General features: G+C 41.2%; 2 protein-coding genes across 5 annotated transcripts in view; one reads left to right on the forward strand and one right to left on the reverse strand.

Moving 5' to 3' along the window:
- Nucleotides 1-465: 465 nt before the first annotated feature.
- On the forward strand, nt 466-1818 carry INSM2 (INSM transcriptional repressor 2). Its single transcript, XM_063118897.1, has 2 exons — nt 466-570; nt 607-1818. Exons 1-2 carry the CDS (start codon nt 466-468, stop codon nt 1816-1818), a joined length of 1317 nt encoding a protein of 438 aa, XP_062974967.1.
- Nucleotides 1819-3819: 2001 nt separating this feature from the next.
- RALGAPA1 (Ral GTPase activating protein catalytic subunit alpha 1) overlaps nt 3820-17495 on the reverse strand; it is a 174620-nt gene continuing 160944 nt past the window's right edge. For 3 of the 4 annotated variants that reach the window (XM_063117818.1, XM_063117817.1, XM_063117815.1), the window contains one exon: nt 3820-5020. In XM_063117818.1, the coding sequence (XP_062973888.1) occupies nt 4872-5020 (149 nt within the window). In that variant the 3' untranslated portion in view covers nt 3820-4871. Of the gene's footprint in view, nt 5021-7271; nt 7337-17495 lie in introns of all 4 variants that reach the window. The other variant, XM_063117816.1, reaches the window with a different exon arrangement.

Genomic DNA, 17495 nt, shown 5'->3' on the forward strand with positions numbered 1-17495 from the left:
GCAGCGCCTGGCGTGATCAGCGGCCCTTGATCCCAAAGCCCGTGAGGAAAAGCCGAGGCTGGCCAGAGAAGGAAGTTTGTTTCTGGTCTGACGGGGAACGACTCCTTGCTTGGCTGGGAAGGTAAAGGGCGCCGAGGATGGCAGGACAGCTCGCTGCGAGCAAGCGCCTGCGAGGGAAGTTGATGTTGCGGGAAGCAGGCGGCTTGGACCCCCCACCCCACCCCCACCCCACGGCTCGCGACAGCTGGGAAAGGGTCCGGCCTCCCACCCTGAGCTCAGATTCTCCCGCCTTTTCCAGCCCGCGCCCCCCTCCCCCCACATTCGCCTTCTCAACTCCTCATTGGCCGCCCTGGGCCGGGGGAAGGATGACGCGCGGGCTCCCCAGAGGTGCCGGAGGTATAAACGCCCGTTGGGCACGCGGAGCCGCCGGTGCAAGTGGAGCGCTGCCGTCCGGTGTCCCAGAAGATGCCGCGGGGCTTCCTAGTGAAGCGGAGCAGGAGACCGGGGGGCTCCTATCGGGTGCGAGCTCCAGGCGGGCCCCTCGCGCCCCGCCTGGAGGAAGCGCCCCGAGTCCCCGCGCCTTTGCCCGAGGTGACTGAGCAGCAGCAGCAGCAGCAGCAGCGGCAGCAGCTGCTGCCTCAGCCAAGCTCCCCACTGGCGGCCGTCTGGAGCGCGGGAAGCTCGGACAGCGCAGCCTCAGGAGCAGGGGAGCCCAAGCGCGGTGTCCATTCTCCCGCCTCCGCAGAGTCCTTCCCGCTGGGGCCGGCCTTGGCGGCGGCGGCTGCGACAGACAAGCTGCCACTGCTCCCTCGCACGCCCTTGCCCCTGCCCGTGCCGCTTCCCCTGCCCGCTGCGACGCTCTGCCCCGCCGCCGCGCTCAAGCGGCCAGCCCGAGCCAAGGCGCCGCCCGCCAAGAAGCCCAAGGCCGTGCGCAAGCTGAGCTTCGCCGACGAAGTGACCACGTCGCCCGTGCTGGGGTTGCGCATCAAGGCAGCGGCGGAGGGGGGCGCCGAGGGGCCCCGCGGGGCCCGCCCGATGCTGCTGGGCGAGTTCGTCTGTCAGCTGTGCAAAGAGCCCTACGCCGGGCCGCTGGCGCTGGCCCAACACCGCTGCTCGCGAATCGTGCGCGTCGAGTACCGCTGCCCGGAGTGCCACAAAATCTTCAGCTGCCCGGCCAACCTGGCCTCGCATCGCCGCTGGCACAAGCCGCGCCCGCCCGCCTCCGCCGGCCCCGCCCAGGACAAGGAGAACAGCCGCCGGGAGGCCGGCCGCGATCAGCACCACGCCGCCGAGGACAGCTCCTGCTGCCGGGACCCGCCGACTGCTCGAGCCGCCCAGCACTGCCCAGCCAGCCAAGCCGGCGCCGCCGACGGCTCCAGCCTGGGCGCCCCTCCGGGCGAGCTCTTCCTCTGCCCCTATTGCCACAAGACCTTCCGGCGCCAGGCGTACCTGCGCAAGCACCTGGGCACCCACCAGCCCCCCGGCGCCGCCACCGCCTACAGCGCCAGCCCGCCACTTCCTCACCCGCCTCCGCAGCAGATCACTTTCCCTTGCCACTTGTGCGGGGCGCACTTTCCCTCGGCGGACATCAGGGACAAGCACCGGCTGTGGCACGCCGTGCGCGAGGAGCTGCTGCTGCCTCTGGGGCAACCCGAGGGCAGCGCGGCTGCTCACGGCGAGCAGCAGATCTTCTCCTGCAAGCACTGCCCCTCGACTTTCTTCAGCTCGCCGGGCCTCACGCGGCACATCAACAAGTGCCACCCTTCGGAGAACAGGCAGGTCCTCCTGTTGCAGATGCCTGTCAGGCCAGGCTGCTAGGTTGGCTCGCCGGCCCACGGCTTGAGACTCTTCCCACAGACTGAACGCTGAGATGCCGAGAGGGCGATTTGCTTGACTGTAGTCGCCAGCGGTCGGAATTGACTGATGCTCCGGGTTCATGAGAACTACTCCATGGAACAAAAAGCCTTGTTCCTCAGTATCTGTCAGTGACCTGAACATATTCTATCCAAACTGTAATTCCTATGGAAAGTCACAGTGCATAGCCAAAAGGAATCACCACGCTTTTAATGTACGTCATGCCGAACGTATGAGCATGAATGATCCTTGCTGCCTTATAAAGGGGTTAGAATGCACTGTGTATTCCGTGAAAGTTTCCACATACTGAAATTCTTGTAGTTTCAGCCAAGGAAAACAAAAGCATACCAAACTTATATTTTACGAACAGAGCACCCCTTCCGCCTTAAGACTGAAAAATATGGCATTGCATTGAGAAAATAAGAGAAAAAAAAACTTTTCTGTGTGCGCCTAATACTATAGCCAAACCTAGAGCCATCCGTGTGCCTACCTGTGAGTAAGCTGTCTGGGGGGATTGGGATCCTGAATAATTTCTTTCATTGTGGTTGCTCTTATCCCTAGGATTGAAGTACATTCTGACATTGTTTAGCAAAAGTCTATTCATTCTCCAGGGCAAGAAGAGCAAGCCAACCTTTATATATTTAATTAGTGGAATTAATCTACTCAGCCTCTAAGGTTTTATAATGTTTAATTTGCTGTGAAGTGTTTTATTTGTTGTATCCTGTATTACAATATAGTCAGATATTTGTAGGAAGTCAACGTCCCGTCCAATAATACTGTGTGAAGTGTCCTTTTTGTCTACTCTCATTCATTACTGGCTATTAAATTATGGATTGTTATTTTTTTGTAGTTATCATGCTTGTTTGCTGAGTACCTTGTGTAACATTTGAAGCTTACAAAATTCAAACAATAAGAGGGAGGACACACACACACACACACACACACACACACACACACACACGAAAGGGAGGCTACTTTTAAATTCTGAACATTTGGCAAAGATTCACAGAAGTAACACACCCACCCTGCATGGAAAATTGCTTTTGAAACCAAAAGAAGTTTCAAAAAACTTTGTGATACAGAGATAATCTGTTCAAAGGATATTGTACTGGATTATGTGAACCAGAATATCTCTTTTGATTCCAACTTTCAATTCTAGTTTGTCAGATAAAAAAAATGTCTCCTCTTTGGAAATTCGAAGGGCCAGGACTACCTATCCTCTCCAATTTTGTCACTGATGATTTTTCCAGAAATTCACTTTTATAGGCTTGTCTCTAGATTTGGGATGTTTTTATAGATTAATTTTGTACGTGCCTTTGTAAATTATTTAATTAGGCTAGTATGTAAGTGCTGTTCAACAGAAGATTAGAGGTGGTGAATGGTAACACTTGAAAAATACACAGCATGCTACCTGAACAATGATTTCTACATAGAACAGATAGGAACTAAGTTAAGTAGTGATTTTCGCTTAATTTAAAATAAATAAATAAAATAAATAACCCATTCTTTAAAAGAGTCCCTCAATACATATTTTACATAAAGTGATTGTCAATCACTTCCACTGCAAACTGCTATTTTATTGTTGGCATTTCTCCCTTAGCTCTACTTAGGAATTGAAAAGACAGAGGCTTCCAAAGAAGACATTCTGCTAGTGTTAAAGGATGGTTTCAGCAAAATTAATTTTATATTACTTTGTGCTGCTTTATCAACCTCCATAAGCAAGATTTATCGAGCCAGAAGCTCAGGTTTTAGGAAAGCCACATTTGGAACTACTAAGTTGGGACCAAAGGCATTGTGAATCAAACTGTTGTCACTAAGAAGCTTGTTGCAAAAGCTTAGCAATCATACAACCAAATGATCAGCCATTCCATGGCTGCTTTCTCCTCTCCTCATGAAGCTAGCAACATTGGAAAGGTTTGCTTAAGTCAATCAATCTTTGCTGTGGAATACAGAGTACACAGAAGGTGGTAAGAATAATTTTATTGTATTATTAAATAGCATGTCTCTTCTTCAACCATTACAAATTTGTATATACTACACGGCGAACAAATACATCAATATATATTTCTATAGTTGCCCAGGTGAGGGACAGATATTTACACATGCAGTTAGTACCGGTGCCATGCTACATTTTGTTAGAGCAGAATATGGCAAATGCAATTGTATTTCTTCATCGGTATGAAAATACCTCTGGGGGTTAGTGGGAATTTGGAGTGGAATGTGTTTGCGCATACATCTGCCTCTTCAAGGGCACAGTCCCTTTTTCTCCCCAGAAATGGTACATAGCTCAGAGCAAATGACTGACATGGCAAAGTGCTTGAAAGTATGAGTGTATGATATATCTTACACAGCTTGATCAAGGGACTGTCTCAGTTTTTGGAAGAGAAAGCTTGACGGTGGCCATAAGTCCCAAGTGGAAAGCAAATACTAGCAAGAGAGGAAAAAGCTGTTAGTACTTCAGCACTAGGATCTTGTTGTGTCTGTCCAACAGTGTATGACAATAACAGAGCTGGTGATGGGCCTCCATTAACTTGAAAGGGTTTATTCTCAACACATACTCTGTACATAATTCTGTGTATTTTAGTGATCTTTGCAGAGCGCTTCAGAAATGCATCTTCATTTGAAAAGGCAGTACATTCATTTGCAAATGGTACATTTTATTATTATTACTGAAAGGGTTGCACAATAAGTAGAGTGGAACATGCCTGCAGTCTCCAACTCCAGGGGTGGCTTGCAATCAACCCTAGAGGTTAAAATAGAATGGTTACTTTACTGCTGTGCATCTCAGAACGGAAGGTAAAAAAAAAAAAGTGCAGAAAGAACCCTGCACAGACAAACTATGGCAGCAGGAAGTTTGATAAAAATATTCTAACAAAAGCTAAAATATTTTCAATTTGAAATAAAATTCCAATATGGTTCTCTAAAATAAACATTAGAGTGGAGGAAAGCACAACATATATTCAGCATAGAGGACAGGCTGATTTCTGGGAGAAAGGGGCAGCAGGCTTCACCCCTTCTTATGTCTTGTTGGCTGAGCCAGAGGATCGTCGCAGCTTCATGGACATGCGGCTCTTGCTAGTCCGGGGAGAAATGGGGAAAGCTAGATCGGGCCCGTCCATCTGCGCTGCTGCTGGACCTTCGGACGCCTGAGTCTCTGGGTAGGAGCCTACAAGAAACAAGAGGGACCTCAAATATTAGAGCAATCTGCTACCACAGAGAATTAGGAAAGAGCAGCCCCAATCAAATACCTGCCCCTTTCTTGTTTGATATAGAAGAAGTAGCACTAGCTCTGCTGTCAGAATCATCAACAATCCTGTGTAGTCAAACAAAGACTGTCTGTGGCTGATGGGTGGTCCAAAGGAACTAGTTCATAACAAAACTAATAAGGACTCAGGTTGGTACCTATTTTTTGCTCTACACTCTCAACACAAGAATTCCTATAGGATTCAACAGGGCAGAAGCGTGAACAGATCATGCTATTTGGATGCACTACATGGTTAATTATCTTTGTAAAAGGAACAAGATGAATTTGAAAGGAACCCTGGTTGCTATCCCAAAGCAGGTTTATTTCCCACAGATATTCCCAAAAGATATGGGGCAGGAACAGCAGCATAGGAGTTAGTATGACAGACCTATTGCAGTGACCAAACTTCTATAAGAGATAAAAAACAGATCAGCTTTTATTTCTAAGCATGTTCAATCCTTCGAGTTACAAAGAATTCTGTAGTTGCCAGAAAGAAAAGATTATTTGTTTTTCAATCTGTCTGTTGAAAGAGGCTGCAGATTAGAAGATGACCACCTGCACATACTTGTAAAGGTATCATCCCATCTGTTTGTTTGTGTGTATAGACAAATGGATATCACTCCACTTATTTGTATGAATATATAGACAAATATATAGAAATCAGAGGATACTGATTGTAGCAGAGATTTGTACTTAGATACCAGTTGCCTATCACATGCACACTGCCAATTCCACTCCTAAGAGACATTCTACTATTCTCCTACTGAAAATGAAAACATCCCTATTTCTTTGCAGAACAGATAGAACCTTACTGTAGATACAATTCATCACAATATTTTCCTGATTTCTCCTTTTCAATAGTAGAACATACGTTGATCCTGGAGTTAGATAAATACTCTGTTCTTAGAAACAGACACCCCTCCTTGTACTAAGAATATACTTGGATATAAAGCCAATTGTTGTAAGTATTTTACATGCACATATATAGAAGCTTAGATTTTCTTACTGAAATCAATGGGCCAAATCTTTACAATGATTTCAATGGTATTTGTTCAGAAGCATATATATTATTTATTTATTTATTACACTTATATACCGCTCCCATAGCCAGGGCTCTCTGGGCGGTTTACAGAAATTCTCTGGGCGGTTTACAGAAATTCTGTAAATATTATTTTCCTCCAAGGAACATAGCCTTCACAAAATCCTCAGTACATTTTTGCTCAAGAACTGTTTTAACAAAATTTACACATAAGCAAGGATTCAAAGAACCCCATGAGCAAGTGGAAAGAGTTTCCACTATTATGGGAGGTGCCAATTTCCCCTTGCAGCTATCTCCCCAAGCACTACATCAAATGCTGTTCTGAAGAGTTCCCTTATCTTCAGAAGTCACATTTTCAGAGGCATAAGGGGCTGCAGTGGCACAGCCCCCTCTGAAAAATCCATGGTGCCTTCATAGTGTTCCAAGTGTGACCTACCATTTGCAAAAAATGCTTCTGAAACATTTTTGGGGACACAAAATCCACTTTAAAAATGATGTGAATGTTTAGTATTACTACTACTTTATGGAAAATGCTCTGATACTGAAAAACACTTCAAGAAAACATTTTCACTAATCTTGTCACAACCATGTCTGGGTTACTGCTGGAGGCAGATAAATCTTAGGACACATTTCTTGCTTTCATTCTGCTAGATTTTCTAAAGAGGTTACTGCAAGCCATGATGGCTGGGTCAGAAGTCTAACACTGCTTTTAAAAGCACACTGCCATAAGCCTGATCTAATAACTCAAATGCTATTGCGTCTGCTTTGGCCAAACATTTTCTGAAACTGGCAAAATCCCTCCCTTTGCTCTCCAAACAGAGATGTTTCTCTTTACAATTCAGGTACAGCAGCTCCAAGCAACCTACAAAGGCATGATAGCAGAAAAATTACTATGCCTTCTGAAAAACACATAACAAAACAAAACCCTCTTCCATACAGAGAAAGATTATTTTTACGTGCCCTCCCCTCACCCCCACACCAATGTTCAGAAATTCTATCTTGTTCTAGTTTTACAAGGAATTAAAGCATTTCAGATGGTGGGGTAGAGCATAGAAAGTAACCGTTGGTGCTCTGCACAGCATACCATTCACAGCTAGCGTGAAAGACCTTCCGTTTCAAGCCTTTGCCCTTTACCTTGAAGTGGCCAATGCTTTCTAGTGGTGGCTTGGGAAGGAGAAGAAATATCACACCATTTCTTTCTTTGTTGAGAATGAAGAAGTGATGAAGGAGAAGTGGACAGAAGTGAGGAAAAAGGAAGAAAGATAAAAAGATAACAGGTGTGAGACATGAGACACGAACAGCAGAGGTTGGAGGGCATTTACAGATGAGTACAGAAAGGAGAAAGTTAGAATTTGTTATGTTGCTATTGTGCATGCTAAAGATTAAAGAGGGATGCATTAGTATGCAAAAATGAACCAACAACTCAACAATCAGGAAGAATACTCACCGACTACGGGTTACAAAAATAACCAAAACAAAACAAAGAATAAAAGGAAAGGAAAAAGAAAAGAAAGAAAAAGACTTCTATGAAAATAGTTATAATCTATCAGCTTCATTGCTAAAAATCAAATACAACATTAAACATGTTTTTAATGTTTCTGAAATGACGTATACATTTCTACCAAAAAATACCTAAAATAAAACATTCACATGGCAATAGTTGGCCTCTGTTATCCAGCTGTTTTCCAAAGTCACATGAAAAATAAATGGTGTTCTTTCTAAAATTCTAACAAGTGTAGTTCTAAAGAATATTCCACTGAGAATACTCAACATTAAAATCCACCAACTTGCAAAAGGAACATGAATGCTAAATGAACTCTTCATATTGTCTCTATATACGAAATATTTTCTTTGTATTTTTAAAGAACAGGAAATAATTTAGCTTTAGTGAAAGCAGGAGCCAGCTGGATGGTGGTGTATGTGCAGAACAATCGTATGTATGTTTGCTAGGTAGGAAATCCAACAGTGTTCAATTAGATTTACTGCCAAGTAGGTGTGCACAGGATTGCAGTCTTACTACATCGGAGCAGTAAGATTAAGAGTTTTGACTGATAACAATGGATGAGTAAATTAATAGTTTACATAGCACCTAATAGGTTTGTTTTTTCCTTCATTTTTATAGTCTTTCATATGTAATACAATGGGTTTATTAGGTATAAATGGTCATTGCAAAACAAAATCAAGTACCGGTAATACTAATATTACTAAAACTAAACACAAACCCTAAATATATAACAAACCTCCCATTGAAAAGTATATACAAAGTCTAAAAACTGTAATAATATTGATTAGTTTGAGAGGTATATAATTTGAAATGGAACACACACACACACACACACACACACACACACACACACTATCTCTGCTGAATTAGGTGGGTTATCATAAAACTAAAATCTCTGAGCTTATTAATCATTCTTATGTGGAGACACCTGGGAAATTTACATATCTTGAAAAGTTCAAACGCTATTAATGGGGGTCTTTTTTGGTCTTTCTTTCTTTTCTAAAAAAACCCCATATATTAATTTCAAACCAGTATATGAACACATGACTGCATATTCATATATAAGTCAAGAAAGCAACATAGGTTGGCTCCAGTAGAGCCTTCTGTAAATGGAAGTAGGGGGAGATGATCTTGATTAATTCCATCTGAAGCCACACATACCAGCATTTACTCTATTCTAGAGGGTACCTTCTGGAACAGATTTTCAGGGCAAAGGGGAGCAAAGACCTGAACGCATATATTATTCATGTATTTTGTTAGTTTTTTTTAAAAAAAAAATTAAATCACCTGCTAGTTTTGGTTATGTTCTTTTAAAAGAGTGTTTTTAAATACTTGATTAAAGCCTTCATCTTTAAATAAGTGGGAGTGAAGAACTATTATATCCCACCCATCTTTCTAGGAATTTACAAAACCCAGTATCTGAACACTCACCAGCTCTAACTAAGAAAGGGACTGAAACAGGGAAGAAAACGTTCAGAACATTCAGATTTAAAATATTGCAAATTAGTGTTTGCACCAGCATAATAAGGTTAGAGGAGAGCTGGAAAAGATGTTACTGAAACAGTGTGGTTGCTGCCCAAGCGTGGCTGGATTGACTAGCACTCTAGTGACATCTAGATAAAGAAGTCACATGGAGTTGCCAGGAGAACATGGGTATTATCCAACCTCTGTTTAATCACCAGAATGCTAACTACCATGCGACCATGGTGATGCTGCATAATTCTGTCATTCAGACATTATAGGAGAGCTAATGGATCCAGCCACAGTGAGGCAGCGCCCATTTTATTCTGGTAATGTATGCATTTGGTAACGAAAACATTTAAGAGTTATTTCAATAAGGGAAAACAAGATGACAACTAAGCATATAACATGAAAAAAATTAAAACAAGTACTGTAGGAAGAGCAAGCAGAGCAAAATTGCTCAAAAAATTAGGAGTAACACTGAGAGCAACTTAATTACGCTACTTTTGCCAATATGGTGAATAACGGTTGTCAGCAATAGCATGTAGTTTATATTTCTATTATGTTTCAAGTATCAGGATGCCATTAGTTCACCAAAAGCTGCCTTCTTATGTGGAAAGCATACTTTGACTTTTTCTTTCTCACAGGCACATGAAACAAACTACTATTTGGGCAGGTTTAAAAAGGAAATATCTCCCAGGGTTCATAAATCAACCACAGCTGGAGGATACTGCATAAATGACTTTTTAAAAGTCATTTTTAAAATCAGATAAATACATAAAGGATATGTCCTTTATGTATTTATCTGATTTTATCTAATACTCTCAATGAGTATTACTTTTTATCTAATACTCTCAATGAGTATTAGCCATGATAACAAAAAGCACATTATCCATGCTCTGAACATCTCTGATGACATCATGCCCTGTTTATGAATTTCTTGTGGCATCTGAATGGCCACTGTTAGAAGAGGGAATGCTCAGCTATATGGGCCATTGGTCTGATTTCGCATGACAGGAGCCATTTTCTTATCACCATGCAATGCGATATGGTTGCCAACTTCTTTTGTGACTGAAAGCTAAACTACACGCTATGCTAAATGCACAGGGTACAGCTGATCCTTTTGAAACATTAGTGGGACCCTGATTCAGATTAAAACCACTGTGCATAGGGTTAAACGTTCCCACTCATCCACTTTCTCTCATTAAATTCCTTCTCCTCTGCCACTCCGATGGGGCTAGAGAAAATCTCCTCAATTGGTACCAATGGAGTTTTCTTTCTTTCTTTAGTCCCTGTATGAAGGGAGGCAAATTTAGGTTGGGGGAAGGACGTGACTGGGCGGGAAGGTAGCTTGGTGGTCCCAATCTAGATGGCTGCTGTGCTCAATTACACTAGAGTAAAAAAGGTTAGATCAGCTACATGGTACAGATTTAATATAATATGTAGTTAAGCCCAGACTTCCACTTAGCTGAAATTCAATTAACTAGGGAATGAGAAAATATATAATCATTGTGAAACATAGAGGTGTTTCAGAAAAAGCTAAATTCCACGCATGTGCAAGAGATGGGCTCTGTAGACAGTGGGTTATAAGAAGCAGCTTAAAAGTTTTTGGGTAATCTACTTTCTTCAAAGCATTCAAATTGACATTATATATGACATAACAATCTTCTTTTCAAAACCACTTTTGCCCTACCATGCTTTCAACAATCCTGGGAGTATTACTAACAAAAATCTAAGAAATTTATTTTGGAACACTTCCAGTAGCTGAATCATAACCGCTCCTTATAGTTTAGTACCATATAAGTTTTGCAGTAATACTTCCCCAGAAAAATCCTGAAGAGATCACAATATTAGATCCCCCCCTCAAATAGTACATGAAAATTAAATACCGCCTACGCTGGATAATAGTTTTCAACTCAGTTTCAGCTAAACGGTACTTCTAAGAATATTTTCCTGAAAACCAAATCTCCAAATATTTACATTTTTAAAAAACTTTTTCTATGTCCTTCAAGAATCTATTTGTGATGAGGAGGGCATGTTCCAAAGACTATGATGTGACCCACTTTATCATTCACATTTAAATGCTCTCTTTGACACATATTTCCACTGCTTGAGCAAGGAAAAACCCAGATTTGTCAGGATGTTTTATAACAAATCCAGGAAAAAAAAGAGGGGGGAGAGAATTATGAAATTTGAAGAAAAATCTGGATTTTTCCCATCTTCCCCACCCAAAGGGCAGCTCTACTTTAATGAAAATTAATGAAAATGATTATATCTCTGTCATTTGTAAAGATAAAGAGATGAAATTTGACAATATGATCGCTTTTAGGTAGGGCTTTAGGCATACCAAATTTGAAACAGAACCATTCATCCATTGATTTTTAGGATTTTCTTAAAATTGAGGTTTTAAAATTATTATTTTTTAAAAATGTCATTTTTAAAGATAAAGAGATGACACTTGGCACCATGATTGCTCTTAAGGAGGACTTTAGACATGCCAAATTTGTATCAGATCAGTTCATCTGTTGATTTTTAGTTTTTTTAAAAAAAGTTCAAGGTTTTACATTATTGTTTTAAAAAACTGCTAGAGTCATTTCCTTCAAACTCAGGTTGTCAAACCTCCTCTTTGGGGTCTTGCATCTTGAACAGTTTCAGCCCTTGGCATCAAGGGGATCTCCAGTTTTTAGCTAAGAAGTGTTGGGCGAGCAGTGCGCCTTTCCTGTTACAGATTTGGTGGGCAGTTGGGTACCTCGAGCTCAGCAGAGGTGAGGTGTCCACAAATCAAATATGGGAAAGGAGAGGTCAGCCAAAGCAGCCCACAGAGCAAAAGAGAATGGGCCAGAGGCCTTTTTTTTCAAAGTTCCACATCATGGGTGATGAAGGGTCATCCTTCAAGAAAAACTCTCATGACCAACAGTGAGGTGCCAATCAAGGGAGAGGCTCTCATCTTTGTGAATGTCCTGTTGCTGTGGATGTTGGAACCTGGCATGTCATTGCTTTTCTTTGCTACTCTTTCCCCTCTACTTCACTTTGTTTACTTGTGAGCTAGGCTCTGTCTGCACTGCTGGCATGCAATGCAGAACATTTGAACTGCGTGTCAGAGAAAAATAGATAGATTTGGCTAGCCGGCATATCTCTTAGAGACAGAGTTAAACTGAAGACACAACTCAGAGATGGCTGTAGCTGAGTCCTGAGAGGCTGGTGTGCCACACAGAGCCTTTTTAAGAGCGTCTCAGAGTCCAGTGTTGGTGCAGGCAGAGGCGGCTGGCGGTGGAGTTTTTTTTAAAAAAACCAGAGTCACCAGATGTGACCAAGCTATAAGCTGTCATCCTACCCCTGGCCACAAGGTACAAGTGCACAGCCTGGCTGGACTGTTGGGAGACTTTTGCAGAGAGAGGGGTGGAGAGGCTGGAGGCTTTGGTTTGGCTGCAATGACTTAGATTGAAAGACAACAAAGGCTGCACACAGACAACCCAGACACATCTGTTATAACTTAGCCCCATGGGGCAGGCATGCAACGCAGGGCATTAGAAAGAGGGTCTCAGAGTCACATGTTTGTGCAGGAAGTAGACAGGAGTTCAAAGTCTGGATGTGTGAAGTGGTGCCAATGCACAAGCCTTGAGAAGCTAATGTATATAAGTGAGAATTGTGAATAGTACTGTACACTGCCCACAACACCCACTCTAATGTTAGAGTAGAGAAACTTGTGGCAATCGTACACAAGTTTTTTAAAAAAATGAAATTTAAAAATAAAAAAGCCAGCAAACCCTGTTAAGAGCAGCAGTGGCTTGCAACAAGTGAGGATACAGTCAGAAAATATATTTGAGGGAAGGGGAGAATGTATCACACAGCGTACAGCAAAAGCTTCAAAGTACAGCAAAAGCTACAAAAGTAGGAGTGAGTGAAGTTAATTTCAGATACATTGAATGTCTCACTTGTTCTTTATTTCAGTGATTTTAACATTAAGACATTATGAAGAACAGATTTGTCTTAATTGTGTGCTGTAAAATCAGACATGTGACCAAGGCTATGTTCGGGTGGGCATCCCCCCTTGGTGCTGGACACGTCCCTTGGGGCCGGACATGTTGGTGGGCAAGCCCCCTTGGGGGCCCGCCCATGTTGTCCTCCTTTTTGGTTTCCAAAATATGGTCACCCTAGCAAATGCCATAGTTTAATTGTGTGGTAAATAACAAGCCCTTATCACCAGCACAGAGTAAGAAGAGCAATTCATATCAAACCAAGGAAATATACTAGTGACTGGAGAACAGAATCCATAATGTTAACAGAAAAGTTAAAACAAATCAAGCGCCAGTAAACAACCTTGTCTCATTCTACCCAGAGTCAGGAATTGTTGAGCAGTTCTTGCTCTCTCATAAATATGTCAGTATATACTTCAAAAGAGCCTTCTGTCTGTGGTGGTATTCCAAAGTTTATACCACAGTCAACTGCAATTAATTATACTTAAAACTGCAGTTAGATCTACAAAAGCTGCATACAAATGTCTCTTTAGCCTGCAAATATTTGCTAATACGAAGTCTGATCAAATATAATCTTTCCTTTGTTAAAGCAAGCCTTTCCTCCTCCAAATATCTCATTAGTTGCAGCCCAATCATCCAATTTGTTCAGTAGATATCCAGCATACAACTTAGAAGAAATACCTAGAAATATTATGAAGTGATAATTCATGGGGTCATTTTTGTTCCCATTTCTAGAGATGTTTATAATTACATTCACCTCCCCTTCTCTGGGGAATCTTACCAATATAATTTTTTTGCATGAAACCAATTTTGCCAGAATACGAACACATCACTGCATGTAATCCAAAAATAATTCAGAAGGCATCATTTTTTCTCTTTATTATAGCAGACATTTTTAAATTAAGCTACAATCCTATGCACACTTACCAAGGTCCTCTATTGAACACTGAAATCCACATCTGAGTAAACATGCATAGGGCTGAACTATTACTCTTTCAATTTCTCAGGGGGATAATGCTGGCCTTCAATCCATATTCCACAAATCTTGGAATTTATATGATAAAATCTCTCCCAGTGGCTGACAAAAAGCCTGCTCAAAATGTTTAATCGTGACTCTCACCTTATTTGAGTTTCTACACCAATTTTAACCCCCTTTGATTTCTGAGTCACAAGATGCCAAAATTTAAGTGTCATTTCCTACTGTTTTCTATTCAATATTTGACCTTCCTTTTTTTTTTTAAAGTAATTTATTGGTAAACTTGGCTTTCACTTACTGCGTGATTGAATCAACGTTGCACAAGTGAAAGAAAGCTCACAAAATTGATCTTTCTTTTCCCCACCCTTCGCCTTCACTCCCCCCCTCCCCATGTACCCTCCCAAAAGCCAATTTAGAGGGCTGGGGAACCTACCAAACATTGTGCTATGTGACTTAAGGGGCTGCAATGGGAGGGGGGGGAATCACCTAAATTTTGGTGGAGGAATCTTGCACTCCTCATGCAAGATTCTCATGTTGGTACTTCCCCTCTCCCACAGGGGAAGACACAGCCCACCATGTCTGATGGGTCCCCCTGGGCCTCTGGCGAGGCTTTTCTGGAGCTGCCATGGAGAGGAGGGAAAGGAAAAGTTCTGCTGCACAAGACTGCCTTCCACTCAAACAATGTTGATATCGCCCAATGTATCAACAGCAGTTAACTCATCTTGGGCTTTAATGCATCTGGCTGTTTTGTGCAGTTCTCATCTTCTTACATTTGTCACTAAACCATGCTCAGTATATTTTTCTAATTATATTTTTAAGATGACGAATAAACCCTATAGGAGGTTGGCATGTTATTAGGACTTAGTTATATGAATAGTAAGAAATCAGGAATACTGCTTAGAGGGAGACTGAAAATTGTTGAAAAAAACATATTTACAAGATTAGAAGGGCACAGTGTGGAGTCTGTGGGGTTTAGGAGATCCAGGCCCTAGTCTCCATTTGGCCATGAAGCTCATTGGTTGGCTTTGAGCCAGTCACTGATGCGCAGCCTAACCTACTCACAGGTTGTTGTGAGAATAAAATGGGGAGGAGGAGGACTATATAATCTGCCTTGGGTTCCTAGCAAGAGGAAAAAAGCCGGGATATAAATGTTGTCATTGTCCTCCTCCTCCCTCCTACTACTACTACCAGGCTTGATCCTGATTTAGAGTAAACACACTGAAATCAAAGTGATGTAAGTTAGTAATGATTAACATCTTCCCATTGACTTCAAAGGTCTGCTCTAAGTATGACTGAGTCTGGATCCAACCTAATACGAATAAATGAGTCTTTCAATATTCCAGAACCTAATTTTCATTAGGATAATGGTCTTCATCCTAGACTCTTCTGTTCAGAGATGCATTATTTGATAGAATTCATTTTCCCCCTTAAGGTATACATACATATAAAAAATACTGCCTCCAGAGGAATTTTAGCCTTATGACCCTGCCACGTCAACATAAAAGGAAAAAACTAGACCCACATATATTTTTTTGCATATGGAAGATCCTGTCTTCAATTTCTGGCATTTCCAGTTATAGATATTAGGTAGCAAGGATGGAAAAACTCTTGACTTCGCTAAATGAACAATTTATAGCATGCTCATGACTGGCCACTCTCAGATGTTTGCATGTCATTTTGTTTAATGAAGAGGAAGTAAATGGAAGGTGGAATCAAGCAATCAATAGCTAAATATCGGTATTCATAGAATGTTGCCTTATACCAAGTCGGACCAATGACCACCATATTGCTATCCTTTATATACACAGGGTACCATAAATTTTATTTTATTTATTGCATTTCTACACCACCCAATAGCAGAAGCTCTCTGGGCGGTTTACAAAAAAACCAGCCCTGGGACAGAAGTACTATGTATTACTTCAATAGATGAAGAATAAACATAGAAAGCCTGTACAACTGCTATCAATACAAATCTATGACTTTCCCCATTTATAATCAGTTGGTGGAATTAATTAATTCAGCCTGTAATCCTATGCCTGCTTTCCTGAGAGTAAGTCCCACTGAGCTTAGTGGACTTACTTCTGAGTAGACATATATAGGACTGCAGTGTAAGCAAGATAAAACAGGATCCTAAAAATCAATCACTACAACTCTTTTGTACTAGTTATATTATAGCTATATAACCTTTGGCTTACTTTTATCATCATTTTCAAATGCTGTTATTGCTTTTTCACTCAGACATTCATTATAACGTGAGCTTATATTATTTTTATATCCTATTTATTTTTCATATAAAAACTATCAGTACTGGAAGAGAGTAAAGATACATGGCTTTTTGTAGTCCTCTTTGGACCACAAATACTTCAAATTATTTTCCTTAAATCATATATGAAAATACAGTGAGTTCCATAAATTCTCTTCTACTGTTTTCAAGGGGGGGGGGGGGAACCCTGAGATTTTTCTCTAGTGCAAGTAGGTGAGTAATATCAGTGGTAATATTTTAACTTATTTTATGTCAAGATTGCATCAAAGTTTATCAGCAAACAACAAGTTATTTCCTCTTCCATTCTCTGTTATATTGAATTTATGAAGTATCTGCTAACATCAAAGAAAGACAGTACAGGGTACAAAGCACACCACTGCTAACCAGTACTATTTGTTCATGCTGAGAAACAAAAGGTCAGACACAATCAAGTGTTACTAGCTCAACAGATGTCTCTCCCATTAGTTACCTTAATCCCAGAGCCACAGTGTTAGTGTTGCATGCAGACCTGGAGTTAGTAAAGACTAAACTTGAAGAAAATGTAGTGGTAATTTCTCTATCAGTGTGAATTTCTTTCTCTTTTAATAGTAAAGATAAGGGCAATCAGGAAAGTTTGCATACAACATGGTTACAAACTTAGTGCTTTAGTAATAAATTAATAAAAACAGAGGGGGTTTTTTGGACACTTTGTCTTACCTTCTGATAAACAGAACTGATATTTAATGATCTAAAGAGGGGAAATAAATGAAATAATCATCAGGAGATCAAGAAATTATTTGTACAGGTAGGCCTTGAGAGTTACTCATATTTTTAGTGATTACTGATTTATTCGTAACTGAAAATGCAGTATCTTATACAAAAGGTTTCAGAAAAATAATTTATAGGGGCAAATGACCATGTAACCATTAATGTTTCAACATTATAAATTTGGTGATAACAGCAAAGCTTTCATGGTTCCCAAACCAAGGCTAAAATGATTCTTTATTGAAGATAAGATACATCTACTATGCTTAAATATCAGTTTTTAGATTTAGGAAGCTTAGGTATAGGAATATTCTCAGATAATACGAATATGATAGAACTTTATTACAGACCAAAATTTGAACAGCTGTATTAGTTGGCTATGATTTGGTAGACAAAGGATCAAATTATATTGTATGAAATGAAGCTTCTTTAA

This window comes from Elgaria multicarinata, chromosome 2 (genome assembly GCF_023053635.1).
Source record: "Elgaria multicarinata webbii isolate HBS135686 ecotype San Diego chromosome 2, rElgMul1.1.pri, whole genome shotgun sequence".
Classification (NCBI taxonomy): Eukaryota; Metazoa; Chordata; class Lepidosauria; order Squamata; family Anguidae; genus Elgaria; species Elgaria multicarinata.